Source organism: Haemorhous mexicanus, chromosome 2, assembly GCF_027477595.1.
Source record: "Haemorhous mexicanus isolate bHaeMex1 chromosome 2, bHaeMex1.pri, whole genome shotgun sequence".
NCBI classification, from domain to species: Eukaryota; Metazoa; Chordata; class Aves; order Passeriformes; family Fringillidae; genus Haemorhous; species Haemorhous mexicanus.
Window position 1 is genome coordinate 15,452,040 of NC_082342.1, and position 15,346 is coordinate 15,467,385.

At 42.3% G+C, this 15,346-nt stretch overlaps 1 protein-coding gene across 17 annotated transcripts in view; it reads left to right on the forward strand.

Annotated features, from left to right (window-relative positions):
• The first annotated feature begins 8,986 nt into the window (after window positions 1–8,986).
• The window catches only part of EMSY (EMSY transcriptional repressor, BRCA2 interacting), a 42,013-nt gene continuing 35,653 nt past the window's right edge, over window positions 8,987–15,346 (forward strand). For 9 of the 17 annotated variants that reach the window (XM_059873274.1, XM_059873397.1, XM_059873323.1 and 6 more), the window contains exons 1-4: window positions 8,987–9,140; window positions 10,152–10,260; window positions 13,665–13,764; window positions 14,403–14,477. In XM_059873274.1, coding sequence (XP_059729257.1) covers window positions 10,191–10,260; window positions 13,665–13,764; window positions 14,403–14,477 — 245 coding nt within the window. In that variant the 5' untranslated portion in view covers window positions 8,987–9,140; window positions 10,152–10,190. Of the gene's footprint in view, window positions 9,141–9,588; window positions 9,723–10,151; window positions 10,266–13,664; window positions 13,765–14,402; window positions 14,478–15,346 lie in introns of those variants that run through there. The other 8 variants (XM_059873303.1, XM_059873312.1, XM_059873425.1 and 5 more) reach the window with 3 other exon arrangements.

Here is a 15,346-nt window from a genome sequence, read left to right on the forward strand (position 1 = left end):
GGCCTCACCAGTGCCAGGTACAGGGGAAGAATGACCTCCCTGCTCCTGCTGGCCACACTGTTCCTGACACAGGCCAGGAGCCATTGGCCTTCTTGGCCACCAGAGCACACTGCTGGCTCATGTCCATGTCAGCCAGTACCCCCAGGTCCCTTTCTGCCTGGGCACTGTCCAGCCACACTGTCCCCAGCCTATAGTGCTGCAGGGGGTTATTGTGGCCAAAATGCAGGACTCAGCACCTGGACTTACTAAACTTCATCCCATTGGACTCTGCTCATCCATCCAACCATTCCAGGTCTCTCTGCAGAGCCCTCCTACCTTCTAACAGATCTACACACACTCCCAGCGTGGTGTCATCTGCAAATTTACCAACAAAGGACTCAATCCCCTCAACTATGTCATCAATAAAAACATTGAACAGAACTGGCCCCAGCACAGACCCCTGAGGGACACCACTGGTGACTGGCCCCAGCTGGGTGCAGCACTGCTCACCACCACTCTGGGCTTGGCCATCCAGCCAGTTCCTAACCCAGCACAGAGTGCCCTGTCCAAGCCCTGGGCTGCCAGCTTTTCCAGGAGTGTGCCGTGGGAGACAGTGTCAAAGGCCTTTCTGAAATCCAGGTACACAACATCCACAGCCTTTCCTGCATCCACCAGACGGGTCACTTGGTCATAAAAGGAGATCTGGTTTGTCAGGTGGGACCTGCCCTTCCTAAACCCCCGCTGGCTGGGTCTGATACCCTGGCCATCGTGCAAGTGCTGTGTGATGACACTCAGTACAATTTGTTCCTTACCAGGTACTGAGGTCAGGCTCACTGACCTATAATTAGGATTATAGGATCCTCCTTCCCACCCTTGTGAATGGGCATCACACTGGCCAGCTTCCAGTCCTCTGGAACCTCCCCAGTGAGCCAGGACTGTTGGTAAATGATGGAGAGCAGCTTTGCAAGCTCATCTGCCAGCTCCCTCTTCACCCTGGGATGGATCCCATCTGGTCCCATGGATTTATGAACATCCAAGTGGCTCAGCAGTTCTCTGACTGCCTCCTCCTGGATAACAGGGGGATCATTCTGCTCCCTGACACCTTCTACCAGCCCAGGAGGACAGCTGTCCTGAGGACAAGCTGTCTTCTCACTAAAGTCTGAGGAAAAGAAGATGTTCAGTACTTCTGCCTTCTCCTCCTCTACAGTTACTAGGTTTCCTCCTGTATCCAGCAGAGAACAGAGGTTGGTCTTACCCTTCCTTTTGCTGTTAATATATTTGTAAAAACATTTTTTATTATTCTTTACAAAAGTTGCCAAATTAAGTTCAAACTGAGCTTTGGTCTCCCTAATTTTTTTTTCTACATGCCCTAGCAACCCCCTTAAGTACTTCCTGAGAGACCTGACCCTTCTTCCAAAGATGATATATCCTCTTTTTATTCCTAAGTACCTGCTGTTCTGAAGAACTGGGAGGCAAAGGTAGGGAATAACCAAGTCCTGCAAGTGGTGTGTCAGACCTCTGGGGACAGGTGAATTCAGGCTGAGTAAGCAATACTAGTGACCAGCATGCAACTTAACTTCCACCCTAAGTTACAGTAATGCAGCATCCCAGCTCCTCCTTTGAGGTTAGCTTTTTGCAAATTAAAGTTAACAATCTCTGTGATGATATTAAAAGGTTGTCAAACCAAATTTCCATCGCATTTTCCCTATTTCACTGGTATATTTTTTTCTTTTTATGGTTCTGATTCAAAGAATGGTGATTTTCATATGTGTTCTATCAGATCCTCAATATGAGGAAACCCAGCCAGCCATTGTCTTTGCAGCACTGGACTTTGATGTGAAGATCTGCCCAAAAAACATGGTTTAGTGCACAGGCTGTCAGTATTCTTACTTGTTCTACTTCTTACTCTTTTTACTCAGCTGTGTATTTTGGCCGACAGCTACTTCCCTGCTGCAGAGGGAAGCAGCCTTCTGAATTCCAAGCAGCTGCTCTTAGTCTGGGCTTCCACCGGAGCTGCTGCAGCTTCTGAAGTTCCAGCCAGCACAAGATCACAGACTCCCCACCCCGTGCTGTGCTGCAGGTTACACCACCATGAAGGAGTTAGGAGTGAGAGTCTGACTCCTCTTTTCCCTATTTGCTTGCCCCTGCACAGGGGTGTCTTTATTTGTCTGTACGAGCCTTGGTCATCCCCAGTGGTATTATCAACCTCTTAAAGTACATGGACTTTGCCCAAAATTTCACTGAAAACTGCACAGTGATACTAATGCTAGTTTCTGGTTTGCAAATGCAGCACCAGCTTGCTTTTCTGTTGCTGTTGTCACCCTACAAGAATACTGTAAGTTTAAACTTTAATTTGCAAGATGTTCCAGGATCAATATAATTTCTAATACTTATATTAGGATTATATAAATTTTAATATTCACTTCCTTCCTCAGTATTTATAGCATACTCAGCCTTGTAAAATTAATTGGTCAAAATCATGAGAAAGTAATTTGTTGGTGAGTTGATTTGAACTTTAAAGCAATAGACGGTCTGTTGATTGGTTAAAAGTGAAACTTAAAAAGAAAATGCAAAACTTCCCTAAAATACAGTGCAAATTGGCTCCTAGTGTGACTGAATTCTGCTAATTGCTGATCTGGGACATACGTTCTTTGAATGGCAGAAGCTTGTTAGAGATACCCAGCGTTTGTATAACACATATGTGGCTGTAGATAAGGACTCAAGTGGCTCAGTGGAGCAAGAGCTTCAATACTTTGCTCCATTCCTTAGTTTCCTGTTCTGAGCAAGCAAGTTTATATGTTCTTTGCCAATACAGCAAGCCACAAAGAGGATGGAGGTTTTCATCTGCCTCCCAAGATTGCAGAGGGTACCAGGTTTAATTCCTGCTCTGATATGTCGCAAAATGTCACAAGTGATTTTTTTAATTGGCTGAGGTTGTTGTTGAGTTTTTGCCTCAGTGTAGCAAAGTGTTTAAATACATCCTTAACTCGATACACAGTGGCATTTTGATGCATTTTTAATACTTGCTGAATTAAGATACTTTCAGCTGAGAAGCTGTTAGGATTTGTAAAACAAAAAGCATTTGATGAATAGAATGTTTTAACTACAATGGTGGGGGGGGGGGAATATCTATTGATTTGGAACACAAAGCTATCTTTACTAAAAGTAGTTGAAATATCTTTGTGAATTTAAATACAAATAGTCCTGGCTGACAATCTGTCTGACAAGGCTGTGTATAAAAAGCTGCTCTTCAAGCTGCCAGCACCTAGAAATTGTTGAGGCTTCTGCTTTTCTCTTAGCCAGGAGGAAACATGTGATTGGAAAGTGTTTGAGGAGGAAGAGAGATTAGCAATGGTCTGAGGGAAGAAGAATGACATTAAAATAGAGATGCTCATGGCAGGAAAATGTATTGAGTCACTGAATAACCTATTAGGATAAGTGGAAACTCCATTGATTAAGCCACTGGGAAACAAAAAAAGGCCAAGAAATAATTCAACTTATTTCAGAACCTAGTCTATTTCTCTCTTATGCAAGACATGGAATATACTTTAAACTATCCTTAAATTCCCTAAAATTTGAAATAATCTACCATGTTACATTCATCTTAGTATCAAAAGCATAGTGGATTTTTTCTACTTCTTTCTCAATTGCTGGCAGACCAAAACAAATACATTTTTTCCCTTGATTTTCCAATTATACTTTTAAAATTCCTAGCATAAGTCTCTTGGAAGCTGGAAATTCACTGTTTACCTCATAAAAGCAGCAGCTGTCGTAGCTGTGCCTGGTTCCCAAGCTGAAGCACTTCTCTTCTACCCATGAAAAGCTATTCTGAAGAAAAGGGATTATTGCAGAGCCTGTATGAATCAGGTTGTAATGATGTGAGGGGAGATGCAGTTAATAACCCAGCGAGAACTGCAGCGAGGCTGCTGCACTCATTTCCCATGAGCTCCTAAAGAGCTGAGAAACACAGCTTTGTCCTGGCGATCTGAGCTGCATACAAATCACCTCTCTGGGAAAATCAGAGCTCTTCCTTGGGCCGTCTCACAGCTGAGGCTTCCAAGCTTACTTCCTTCTCTCTTCCATTGTCTTCGAGGACAAAAATAAGTGTGGAGAGACAGAATATTCTGTTAGCACCCAAAAAGTGTGATTAATTAGACCAGTGTGTGTTATTTATGAGATTCATATTACTTAAGCCAATGGGGAATCTGAAATTGTTGGGTTGTAGAGAACATAACAAAAAGTAGTAGAGATTGATGGTCATTTCTTTCCCTTTCTGAAAGGAGGAACAGATTTTGTTTAAATGTATGTAATTGAGCAAATTCTTAAAAAGAATACTTAGCAGCATGCTTTTATAAAATTAATCACGGAATCCTGGAGTGGTTTTGGTTGGAAGGGACCTAAAAGATGTCCTGGTTACAGCCCTCTGCCATGGGCAAGGACACCTTCCACTAGACCAGGTCCAACCCGGCCTTGAGCACTTCTAGGGATGGGGCAACCACAGCTTCTCTGGGCAACCTGAGCCAGGGCCTCAGCACCCTGCACATAATGCCTAGCTGTTATATATCATTGTCTGCTGTTAGTTTTTCAAGTGCCTGATAAAAGTGGGAAATGAAGGCACAAGAGAGATCAGAACAACTTGAAGAGTGTTGCTCATCAGGTCACCATCAGATTTGATTAATTGAGTTCTTAGCTCCCCTTGACTGACAAAATTTAATAATAATAATAATTTCACCTTGTGGCTTTCTTACACTGCTGAGCTTTGCTTCCTTAGGAAAGATGACAAAATGCTGCTGGCAACAATTCTGTTTCTTGTTTTACTTTCTGGACACTCAGAAAGTGCTCTGTAATTTTGGGCCTTCTTAAATGATGACTCAGAGAGCAAGGATGTAGGTAATGAGAAAAGAAAAAATTATTCGTATCTGTGAGGCATCAAAAGCTAAAAAAATGCTGGCATTTTCACACTGCATTTTCTTCCTTTACCTACAATGACCTCATTTATTTTATATGAGTTTACCGACCAAATGTGGGACATTTAGCTATGTTTCTGTATCAATGAAGTAAGCCTAAACCATATTGTATTTTTTTTCTTATTATTTTTTTAGTCTATAACAGGAACACTTGATATTTTGGTCATCAGACATAAAGAAATGCTGTCAACTCTCAGTCTCTCGGATTAGGCTAGGAGATCTGAGCTACCTGCGTGCAGTCATTCTGAATTCAGACAACCCTAGCTCAGTTTTACAGAAAGATCTGTGCTGTTCTTGGACTGGGGGATTTGATTAGAGAAGACCCTCCTGACCAGACCTTGCTGGCTCTGGAGGTAGTTCTGGTTTATCTGCTTGGACAATCTTGGTTATTGATCCAAGCTGATTAACCACTGCAGAGCTCTGGCCTTTTTATGCTTTTCAGGACTCATTATTTATGTGCTTTGGGCATTTTTTACTTTGTCTATGCTATCTCAGCCCTCCCATTTTTCTGGGTAATGGAGAATTGATTGTAGGCTAGTCTGAAGTAAATGGTAACATCATGGCTTTAACTACAAGGAAAATTTGGCTTTCGGACTTTCTGAACCTCTCATACATCTCCAAGTCTGGGCCTTCATCCTTAATAAAAATAAATATTCTTGGTAATCATCTTAGGACATCTGTAGAAATGCAGCAATCACAGCTTCAGACATTTCATACATACGTAACAGACTCATTTTTTACATCGCTTTTCTGCTCTGTGTACCAAAGGAAATGAAGCAAATACCATTTTCTTGAATACATACATACAAACATACGTGAGCACCAGTGTGTGTCTGGCCACCTTATCCACAATAACTTTTGATTCTCTTGGCTGCTTTCATCCATGTTGGGAAAAAAAATTAAAGATCAAAAACAAATACAAAATAAATCTAAATAAGTTTAAGCAAGTGTAAAAAGGTATTTCTGCTCCTTATGAGCTGCATCATTAGCGGTGATTCCACTCTGAGAGCACATCCACAAACACACAAACTCAAACATACCATCCAGCTAAAATCTGGATCTTAGTAGATAAGTTTCCTTTAAGAAGGCAGGTTTGGATATTTCTGTTCATGGAATAATTTAGTCACCAAATATCAGGGCTGGCTGTTAAAACATCTTGGGTGCAATAAAACTCACACTCTGCTAGAGCATCATAATTACAAATTCTGAATAAATCTCAAAATGTTATATTCTGGTAAGTGAGGCTGTCCTTGCCTTTTCCTGTTGACCAGAGTAGTCTGACTAAAAGACATATCTTGAGCCACCTGGTCTAGTAGAAAGTAGGAGTTTGGATGAGCTTTAAGGTCATTTCCAGCCCAAACTATGCTGGGATTCTATGATTTCCAGATTTGTGGAAATCACAGAATTTGTGATTTCCTTTCCAGTGGAGTCTCTGACATGGAAAGGAAAACTCCAATTTTTGGCACAAACCTGCACCTTCCCATTTGTACAAATCTTAGGACATTTATTAGGCAATATTATGCAAAGATGATGCTGCTTGCCTTCAGCTCATTCTTGTCTAGGAAGGCATTAAAAGGAGAAAAGAAATTTCTAGCTGTCTTGTACTGTTCAGCATAATTGTTTTCAAGTCCTTGAGATTTATACCGCTGTGAAGAATAATAGGAAATGGCAATTGAGAAAACATTCACCAGTGATAAAAGGGAAGAAACATTTCTATCTGTGAAAAATGCCTATTTTATGATTGGCTTTCGCAAATATTAAAATGAATATTATATGTGTTATGTCAGAAATTTATGCTGTATTAATTTCCTTAGTAGTGTGTTAAATATAGTTTTAGGTTATAACATAATGTTAAAATAGAAACTGTGCTATGCTTTTTTAAAGAAAGGACTCGCAGTGAAATAGCAGCCACAGGACACCTAAATCTTTCGGAGAAAGAGAATTTATTGCTCCATTATCAGAAGAAACGAACTCCTTCCTGCCTTGCTCAGCCCTGAAGACGCCATCAGGATTCAGAGGAAGAAGTTGATATTGACCAGCCAGAATCCTGTGTTTGAATGGAATTTATGCATCATGGATGAGGTGTATGTATATGCAACAGGGTATTGGTTTTAAGGGTTAATCCTCTGTTAACCGTGCGTCCTTTTTCAGGCTTATGCTGCCCAGAAAAAGGTACCCGGAAATCCATAACTTTGTTTTTATTGTCTCATATTGTCCTAATCCAAATTGTCCAAATAAATATAACTCTAATTGTATTGCTATTTTTATAACCATTTTATTATCATTAAACTTAAAATTGTAAAAAGAAGTGATTGGCATTTTTCACACTATCTATAGGGAGATGGAAAAAGCAGCCCTTGCGGATCTGCTGGAAACAGGCGTTACGATTCAGTGCACACCATCCATCCTCCTCGGCAAAGGTGCAGCTGTTTCTGGCATTCTAAAAGCAAAGTGCAGCACACTATTTTCTTGGAGAGAGCAGAACGAGGAGCCTCTTCACCAAACTGCCTGGCCTCAAGGGCCCATGTCCAGAATGCATCCAACACCGGGAAAAAGTGCCTGCAGCAAAACCCCTGAGCCCTGATTGTGAGCCAGGAGCGAGCCCCACCCTGAAGGGAGCTGGGTGTGATTTTTCAGCTATTTCCTTGCAGGCAGTCTTATGGATCAGATTCTTTTATACTTTCTATACTTATGCAGCCACAACTGGATGCATTACTTTTCAGCTGCACCCGAGACATTTTATTTTCTATTTCTAATTTGACTCGAGGATTTTCAAACAGATACTATTTACTGCTTTTCATGGAAAACTTCAGGAAAACAAATTATAATCACTGTGATAGCCAAGACAGCGGCCAGGCCCAGGGCTCTGACACTGGCACTCGTAGTGTTGGGGTTGTGAAAAACGCCAATCACGTCTTTTTAAAATTTTAAAAGTTTAACAGTAATAAAATGGTTATAAAAATAGCAATATAATTAGAGTAATAAAAATTTGGATAATTTGGATTAGGACAATACGAGACAACAGAAACAAAGAGTTACGGACAGTCCGGGTACCTTTTTCTAGGCAGCATAAGCACGAAAAAGGACACACGGTTAACAGAGGATTAACCCTTAAAAACAATACCCTGTTGCATATTCATACACCTCACACATGATGCATAAATTCCATTCAAACACAGGATTCTGTCTGGTCATCGTCAACTTCTTCCTATTAATCCTAACGGCATATTCAGGCCTGAGCGAGGTGGGAAGAAGTTCGTTTCTCCTGATAATGGGGCAATAAATTCTTTTTCTGTGAAAGATTTCGGTGTCCTGTGGCTGCCGTCTCGGTGCGAGTTCTTTCTTTTAAAAAAGTATGTTACATAGCATAGTTTCTATTTTAACATTATGTTATAACCTAAAACTATACTTAACACACTACTTAAGAGAATTAATACAGCATAACTTTCTAACATAACACATATAATATTAATATTTGCGAAAAGCCACTCATAAAATACGCATTTTTCACAGGGTGCAGGTGGCTGCTGTGCTCAGGGGAACAGAGACACCCGGAGCGGCTATGACGGGGCTGTAGAGGCGGAATTTATTCCATTATTGTTCCCTGCAGGCGATTCGCTGCAGCCCCGCGCGCCACCTGCGTCCGTTTTAAGTTAGAAAACTGTAGATAGCCAAATGGCGTCGGGGTGATGTTCTCCCCTGCCATATTTCGTTCCAGGAGTGGTGGCCAGCTGTTATTTCCTAGAGTTCTGCGGTACGCGGCTGCGTTCGAGCCGCGCTAGCGCGCCCCAGCCCGGGCAGAGAACGCGCAACGTATTTTGTCCCCTCCGGTTGCCCGTACCCGCCCTCCAAGCCACGGCGGGACGGTGGGCGCCGCTTCCCACGCGTCAACACGGAGAGAACTATCGTTCCCAGCATGCTCCTCGTTACTGCGCATGTGCAATATGTATTCGAGCGGCCATCTTGGCACCCGTTTCTTCTAGGTCCTTACGGCAGAGGGGTGGCAGAGACTACAATTCCTAGCGAACCTAGCGGCACTTGCGCATGCGTACTGCGCTCCTCCGCCATCTTGGCCCGAGTAAACGCCGTCGCCGCCGCCGCCACTAAACAAACCCGAGCCCGGCACTGGCGAGCGGTGGGGGGGAGGGGTGCGGCTGCCGCGGAGCCTTCGATGTACTGGGCACGGCCGGGCAGGTGGGTCCTGCTCCCCGCCCTACCCGGGGCGGTCCGCCTCAGGGAGAGGGGCAGCTCCGTTTCCGGGACGGCGGGGACCCGCCGGCCCCTTACGGGCCCAGGCCAGCGCCCCGGCCCCCTCCCGGCGGCGCCACCGCTGCGGCCGATGCGGGGAAGCAGCGCCAGCCGCCGCCCGCTCCCTCTCTCTCTTTCCCCGATGCTGGCGGGAACGCAGCGCCGCTGGCTCCGGCCAGTCCCCCGCGCCCAGGGCACGGGCAGGGCGGGCGGAGATGCCCGGGTGGCGGCTGCCTTCGGGCGCCCTTGTAGGAGACCCTCCCCCCTTCCGACCCCACGCTGGGAGTTGCGGCGGCGTCAGGGCTTTTGTTCCCGGTGCCCACCCCTCCCCACCCCCGCTGTCGTGCCGTTCCTTGCCCGGCCCAAGCCCCGCTTGCCCAACTCGCCTCCGGCTGCTCTTTTTCCTTTATTATCCTCGTCGCGTCGGGGAGATGCGCCCTCTCTCCCCGCCACCCACGGAATCTCGCTGCGTTGGGATTGAGGTGTTCCCGTGTTTGGCTGATTTTTTGGGGGAGGGGGCTGGTGTTGGTACGTGCAGAGCAAATTTTCACACACGATGTTTTTGCTATCCTGTCATATAACATAGCCTGGCGCAAAACGCGTTCTCTGGGGGGAATGGGAGCGTGCGGTTCACTGGAAGAATTCTTTTAGTAGGTACTCTGCATAAAGAGAGGGAGGAGACTTAAACATAATTTCAGAGAGCGTTTCAGTCTGAAAAAAATAGGCTTCAGAAGGAGATAGGACATTGTAAAAAGGCTTGGGTAGTGCATTTGAGCTAGAGAGTATAGGAAGTCCATGCTCTTGTGAAACTGCCGAATTCCTTCATGCCACTACAAAGACTGGGGTGGGGATGGGAGCGAAAGTGTCGGTGGAGTTGTGCGCAGGCTGAGGAGTTTACATTAATCGGCTTGGGAAATCAATAAATTATGGGCTTGAGCGTTTATATTCCTTTTCCAGCGAGGCTGAGCTCTGTGGGAGCACAGACACAAGGGAAGGATGCCTGTGGTGTGGCCTACTCTTCTGGACCTCAGTAGGGATGAGTGCAAGAGGATCCTTCGCAAACTGGGTACAGTAAGATACAATTTGTGGATCTGTATTTTGCCCTTTTAAGATTTGCCTTCATGCTGCTTGCATGAAATATTTTAATATGTCTACAGGCAGCTTGCAAGTAATTTCCTGCATTTTCCATGTGTCATTGGTTTGACAGCCCTGGCTTAAAGTTATGTTTGGCCGACACTCTCAGCCCTAGCAAAATGAGTAGAGAAGAATTGTTTTGATGTGGTCGAATCTCTCTTGGATGTCCTAGTTGTTGTTGCAGGGCTGGGTTTTTTTGCCACTATTAACGTGCAGCAAAATCTTCAAAGACAACCTTTGAGAACCTTTGGGGTTGGTTTTTTTTTCCCCTGTTTTGTTGTGGTTTTTGATTGTTTTTTTTTTCCCCAGTTCTGTATTAGACACCTTTTTGTACCCCCAAAAAACTGGAATCCTGGTTTAACTGTCCCTGTAGGGATGAATCAAGTATTGAAGTAATTATTGTGAAGACATAAAACAGGATTTTAAGAAAATGCTGTTTGTGATTTGCAGTTACACAGGTTGTCAGTGAAGTGGGAAAATGATGTCCTCACTCAACAGCCATAACCACAGGAATCTTTTTCATTGTTTCAAATGTAGCTCAGTATTTGAGGCCCCTGCCCAAGACAGTGGAAGATATTTTTGTGCTCTGTCCTTGTAAATCTAAGTGTATGAGGAGAGATGCTTCTGTGTTTTGGAAAGTAATAAAAATGTTTGCTCTTTCCTCACTTATCTGCTTTTGGCTACTGCAGGGGAGAGAGTCTTCTGTTAGACCTTTGGTCTGATCCGGCATAGTTGGTTTTGAGTTCTTATGGCTGAATTTGTGTAATTAAGCGTTTGGGGGTTTGCCAGTTAATTGATACTAGATGGGAAAAGAAAAAAGCCTTATATTGTTCAGTTTCTTCTGAGGACCATAATCTAGGAGATGATGTCAAGAAGAAAGCTGAGGCTCCCTCTAACTTCCTGAGACTGTCAAGTGACAGCTTTTCTCGTTCTTATTTTGTTTGACTGCTAAGAGATAGTGTGCTGTATTTCTTAACTGTGCCAAGGTTCTCATATGTGGCAGAGCCATCCACTCTATTTTTTGAGAGTTCAGAACTTATTTTCCCTTCCTTTGCCCTTTTTATTTAATTTGTTGGGAATATGGGATTTGCGTGCTGTTGGGACAGTGATGCAGATGTTGCAACAAGCTGTACTGTCAAGGTGTCAACCCTAAGTCTTAAGCAAGGCTCAAGAAATACAGAAACTAGGAGAAAGTACAGCGTGCCAAAAGCTTTTGACCAGATATGTGCTACTAAGTTTCATTAATGTAGCTGTGCTGGCTGGAAGCCTGGAAAAAAAACTTTAACCCGAGCTAACAGCGGTGTGCTGGCAGAAACTTGCTGGTGCAGCTGAGCCAAACAGAACTGCAGCTACACCTCCTTCAATGACATAACCTATGCTGACAGGAAGGAAAAAAAAATTCAAAAATAATAATTTTTGTTTTGCTGGCATGAGCTGTGTCCCCACAAGGGGGCCCTGCCAGCAGGATGAGGCTGAGGCACTGCCTCTGTGAGCTGAGAGGAGGCACAGCACAGGACTGGAAGTAGAAAGAGCACAGGCAATGGCAGCAGTAGCTGTGTGACAGTCACATGCAGCAATAGCCATCTACATTAGAGGGTCCTGCTTTTCCAGCTCACATCTAATTTGGCTAATGGTACAGCAGTAGTGGGAGTATTCTGTAAGGAGTGAAGCAGGGATGCAGGTGAGGCTGAAATGTATCTTGAGGTGTGCAGGACCTGGTGTTGATTGTTTATTACTGAACGAGGTGATGATCATAGCACCTAACATGAACAATAATGATATTTACTTGCCAAACCCATTTTAGCTAGTTCATGTGTTTTGTGTTGCTGCATAAACACAAAGGGGAGGAAGTTACAGCTGTTCTGTAATCCTTACTAGCTTCCAAAAGACCAGAATGTGCATTTTTATAGCTATAGTGTAGAGGCTCTTTATTTATAATGCAAAAGGAAAAAAAAGTTTGCCCTTGATAAATAAATATATGGTTGCATCTGAGAATTACTTTAAGTTGTTAACAGGAAAATAATTAGTATAATGAATATTGTAACATGATTGTCTAAATAAATGTTGATATTAGTAATAACCATTGCATTAATTAGTGAATGTTTTATAAATGAAGCTGTAAATGCTTCTGTAGGTCACTCAGCATCCCTGTGCAGGCTGCATAGTTAACCAAAATTACTCTACTTTTTGTTTTAGCTGCTTAATTGGGACAGGAGAGCAAAACTTCTTTTCAGCACAATTCCTTGATTTCATTTGGAAATTAGCTCTTTGGAATCCTAAATGGAAACTTTTCAGAAAAGCATCAGTCTTTTCTTTTGCAGCAAACTTCAGCAATGTTAGGTTTTGGCCTGCACCTTTTATTCTTGGTTTTGGATAACTGGGATCTGTTGTGGGCTTGTTTGAGTTGGCTGCTGAAATGGAAGTGTCAAATGAAAGGCAACTATGTAAGGATCAGGAGTATTTTTGTTTCGGGTATCCTTAAACAGTGTCAAGCTCAGAACAGCAAGTAATTCTTTACCAAATTAGCAGGCTTCATTATTTGCATTAGATATATCTTCACCCTGTCTAGTAGGACAAAATTAAAAAATATCAGTAGCCTTTTACATTATGATTTTTTTAAAGTGCTGTTGGCATGACATCTCAGTCACCTGGAATTACACATTTCTGGTAAATCAGAGTTGTATTTTTGTGAGTTAGTCTTTGTGGTAGTTCTATGTTTAAGAATAGCTGGATTGTTTATTTTGTGTTGAGCAGGTTTAATTCATTGTGTTGCATTTCTTTCAGATTCAAGCAGTTGTACCATATCAAGTAAATAGGCATAAAAGATTATGATGATCATATTTAACAAACTAGAGCTGTTGTTCTCCATGCTGCTTAGGGAAAGGCATTCCAAGAAAACCAGTTCCTCTTTTGGTAGTGTATTTCTTTTCCAAGCCAAGCTTTTCCATAGAACTCGTAATAATGATACATATGAAGAGAATTTTGAACTACTCTCCAAACAATGATACATATGAAGAGAATTTTGAACTACTCTCCAAACAGTTTCTTCAAGATTTTTGCCTGAATTGTCAGGTCAGAGAGAGCTTGACACATTCATTTGGGTTTGTAAAGTAGATAATCCTCTGTGATGAGGATTGTTTCATAGAAATGTTTTATGCTGCAGAGTAATTGACTGAGAGAGGTCCAAATCATCAATCTCTTTTGAAATAGCTCTGAATATGTTACTCTTAGTGATTTTGAAAATTATTAGAATGCTGTCATTAATATGGAAAACAACATTTTTTCCCTTTTGCTGTGATCATTAAATGGAAATATTATTCGCTCTTAATTCTTCAGAACTGGAGGCCTATGCAGGTGTCATCAGTGCCTTACGTGCACAGGGAGACCTTACAAAAGAGAAGAAGGATCTTCTTGGAGAGCTCTCTAAAGTGCTTAGGTAACCTTGATCTTTTCAAGCTAGGAACTATGGCCTGTTTTCTTTTAAGGTGTTACATGTTTTTTCTTTCACTGGGATCACAATGTAAATCTGAATTTGGAGAAGTAATTCTCCATGTTGCCGAGGTTTCATTCCTGTTCTCCTTGGAGTTTTTAATAAGGAAAACAACCATCCTTCAGTGGTAGAAGCCTTACTGGTTTCTTGGTACTTTTTGGGATACTGAGTGTTAAAAGGGTTACAGCCGGGTTGTGAATGTACACTGGCTTGGGGTTTTGTCAAGGTAGAACTCCAGGGTCTTTGAACCCAAGGTACCTCTAGAAAGAATGCTACATGTCCTGTGTGAACTTTTCTGCCATATCCTTTAAATATATTGATCTCATTAGGAGGTTGGATTCTAGCTGTTTTTCAAGGATACCCTTTGAATGTTCTTTTCATTCTTCATAATATTTTTGAGCAATAATATGATTCGTTCTCTCTGTGACAGCAAGGCTTAAGTGACAGTCTCTTAAATGTAAAGTCCTGTTCCCTTTCTTCTCTTAGATAAATTATTCATAAATTTAATTTTAGCTGGAATTTTTAGATGAATGATCATGTCTTCCTCTGATTAAAATATATTTGCTTTATTGTTTTTTTAATAGTATTTCAACAGAGCGACATCGTGCTGAAGTTCGGAGAGCAGTAAATGATGAACGACTAACAACGATTGCACACAAGTAAGTTCCAAGTAATTTTGTCGCTGATTTGCAAAAGTACCTTTTGGGAAATCCATTGTGCCTTAACTGAATGGTAGAAATTTAAGGATTGATGGTAGTTTAAAGAGCCAGTAGTTAAAACACTGTATGGATGAAGGATTTACTGTATTAGATATATAGGGACCTAAAACAGTTATTTTAGTACCATTGTATTTTGGATCCAAGGCTATCCCATTCACTATACAATGTAAGAAACAGTTTTTTGTCATAGAGACCATTCTGTAAGATAGACCAGAATAAACAGAGAATGGAAAAAATAGAGATGCTCCTAAGTAGGATGAACATGTTGCTTTTGTTTGTTTCTTTGTTTTGCTTTTAGTATTATTTTAATCAGTTTGGTAAGGCTGTATTAAGAGGAAAGAGAAAACTACATAGGAAAGACAAAGAGAGGAAAAGAGGTGACAGATTAGTGGAAAACAGTGTATCAGCATAGAAAGGAAAAAATGGTCTGAGTAGAAAAAGCTGCAGCAAGCCGATGACATCAGTGTCCATCACTCTCAGCGATGCAGCTGCTGTGCTGGCATCAGCTGGGCTGGTTCCTCCTTGCATTTGCTTTCACAAGCTCCTCATGATTTTGAGAGGTGGAGGACCAGTAGATCAAGTGGTTTTGTATTTTAGGTAATTACTTAATAGTCTTATTGTCAAGGACTGTCTTTAAACAGAGCTGCATTGTGTCTGTGTTTTTTTCTTATTCTGTGTTACAACTGTTGACTTTTTTATGTTTGAGTGTTGTAGCTTTGGGGTTGTGAAGAGGAAAGAAAGGAAGTAATATGAATAGCAGGACACTTGGAGTTAGCAACTGTTTGATCCAAGTCTAGTCAAAATCAGCA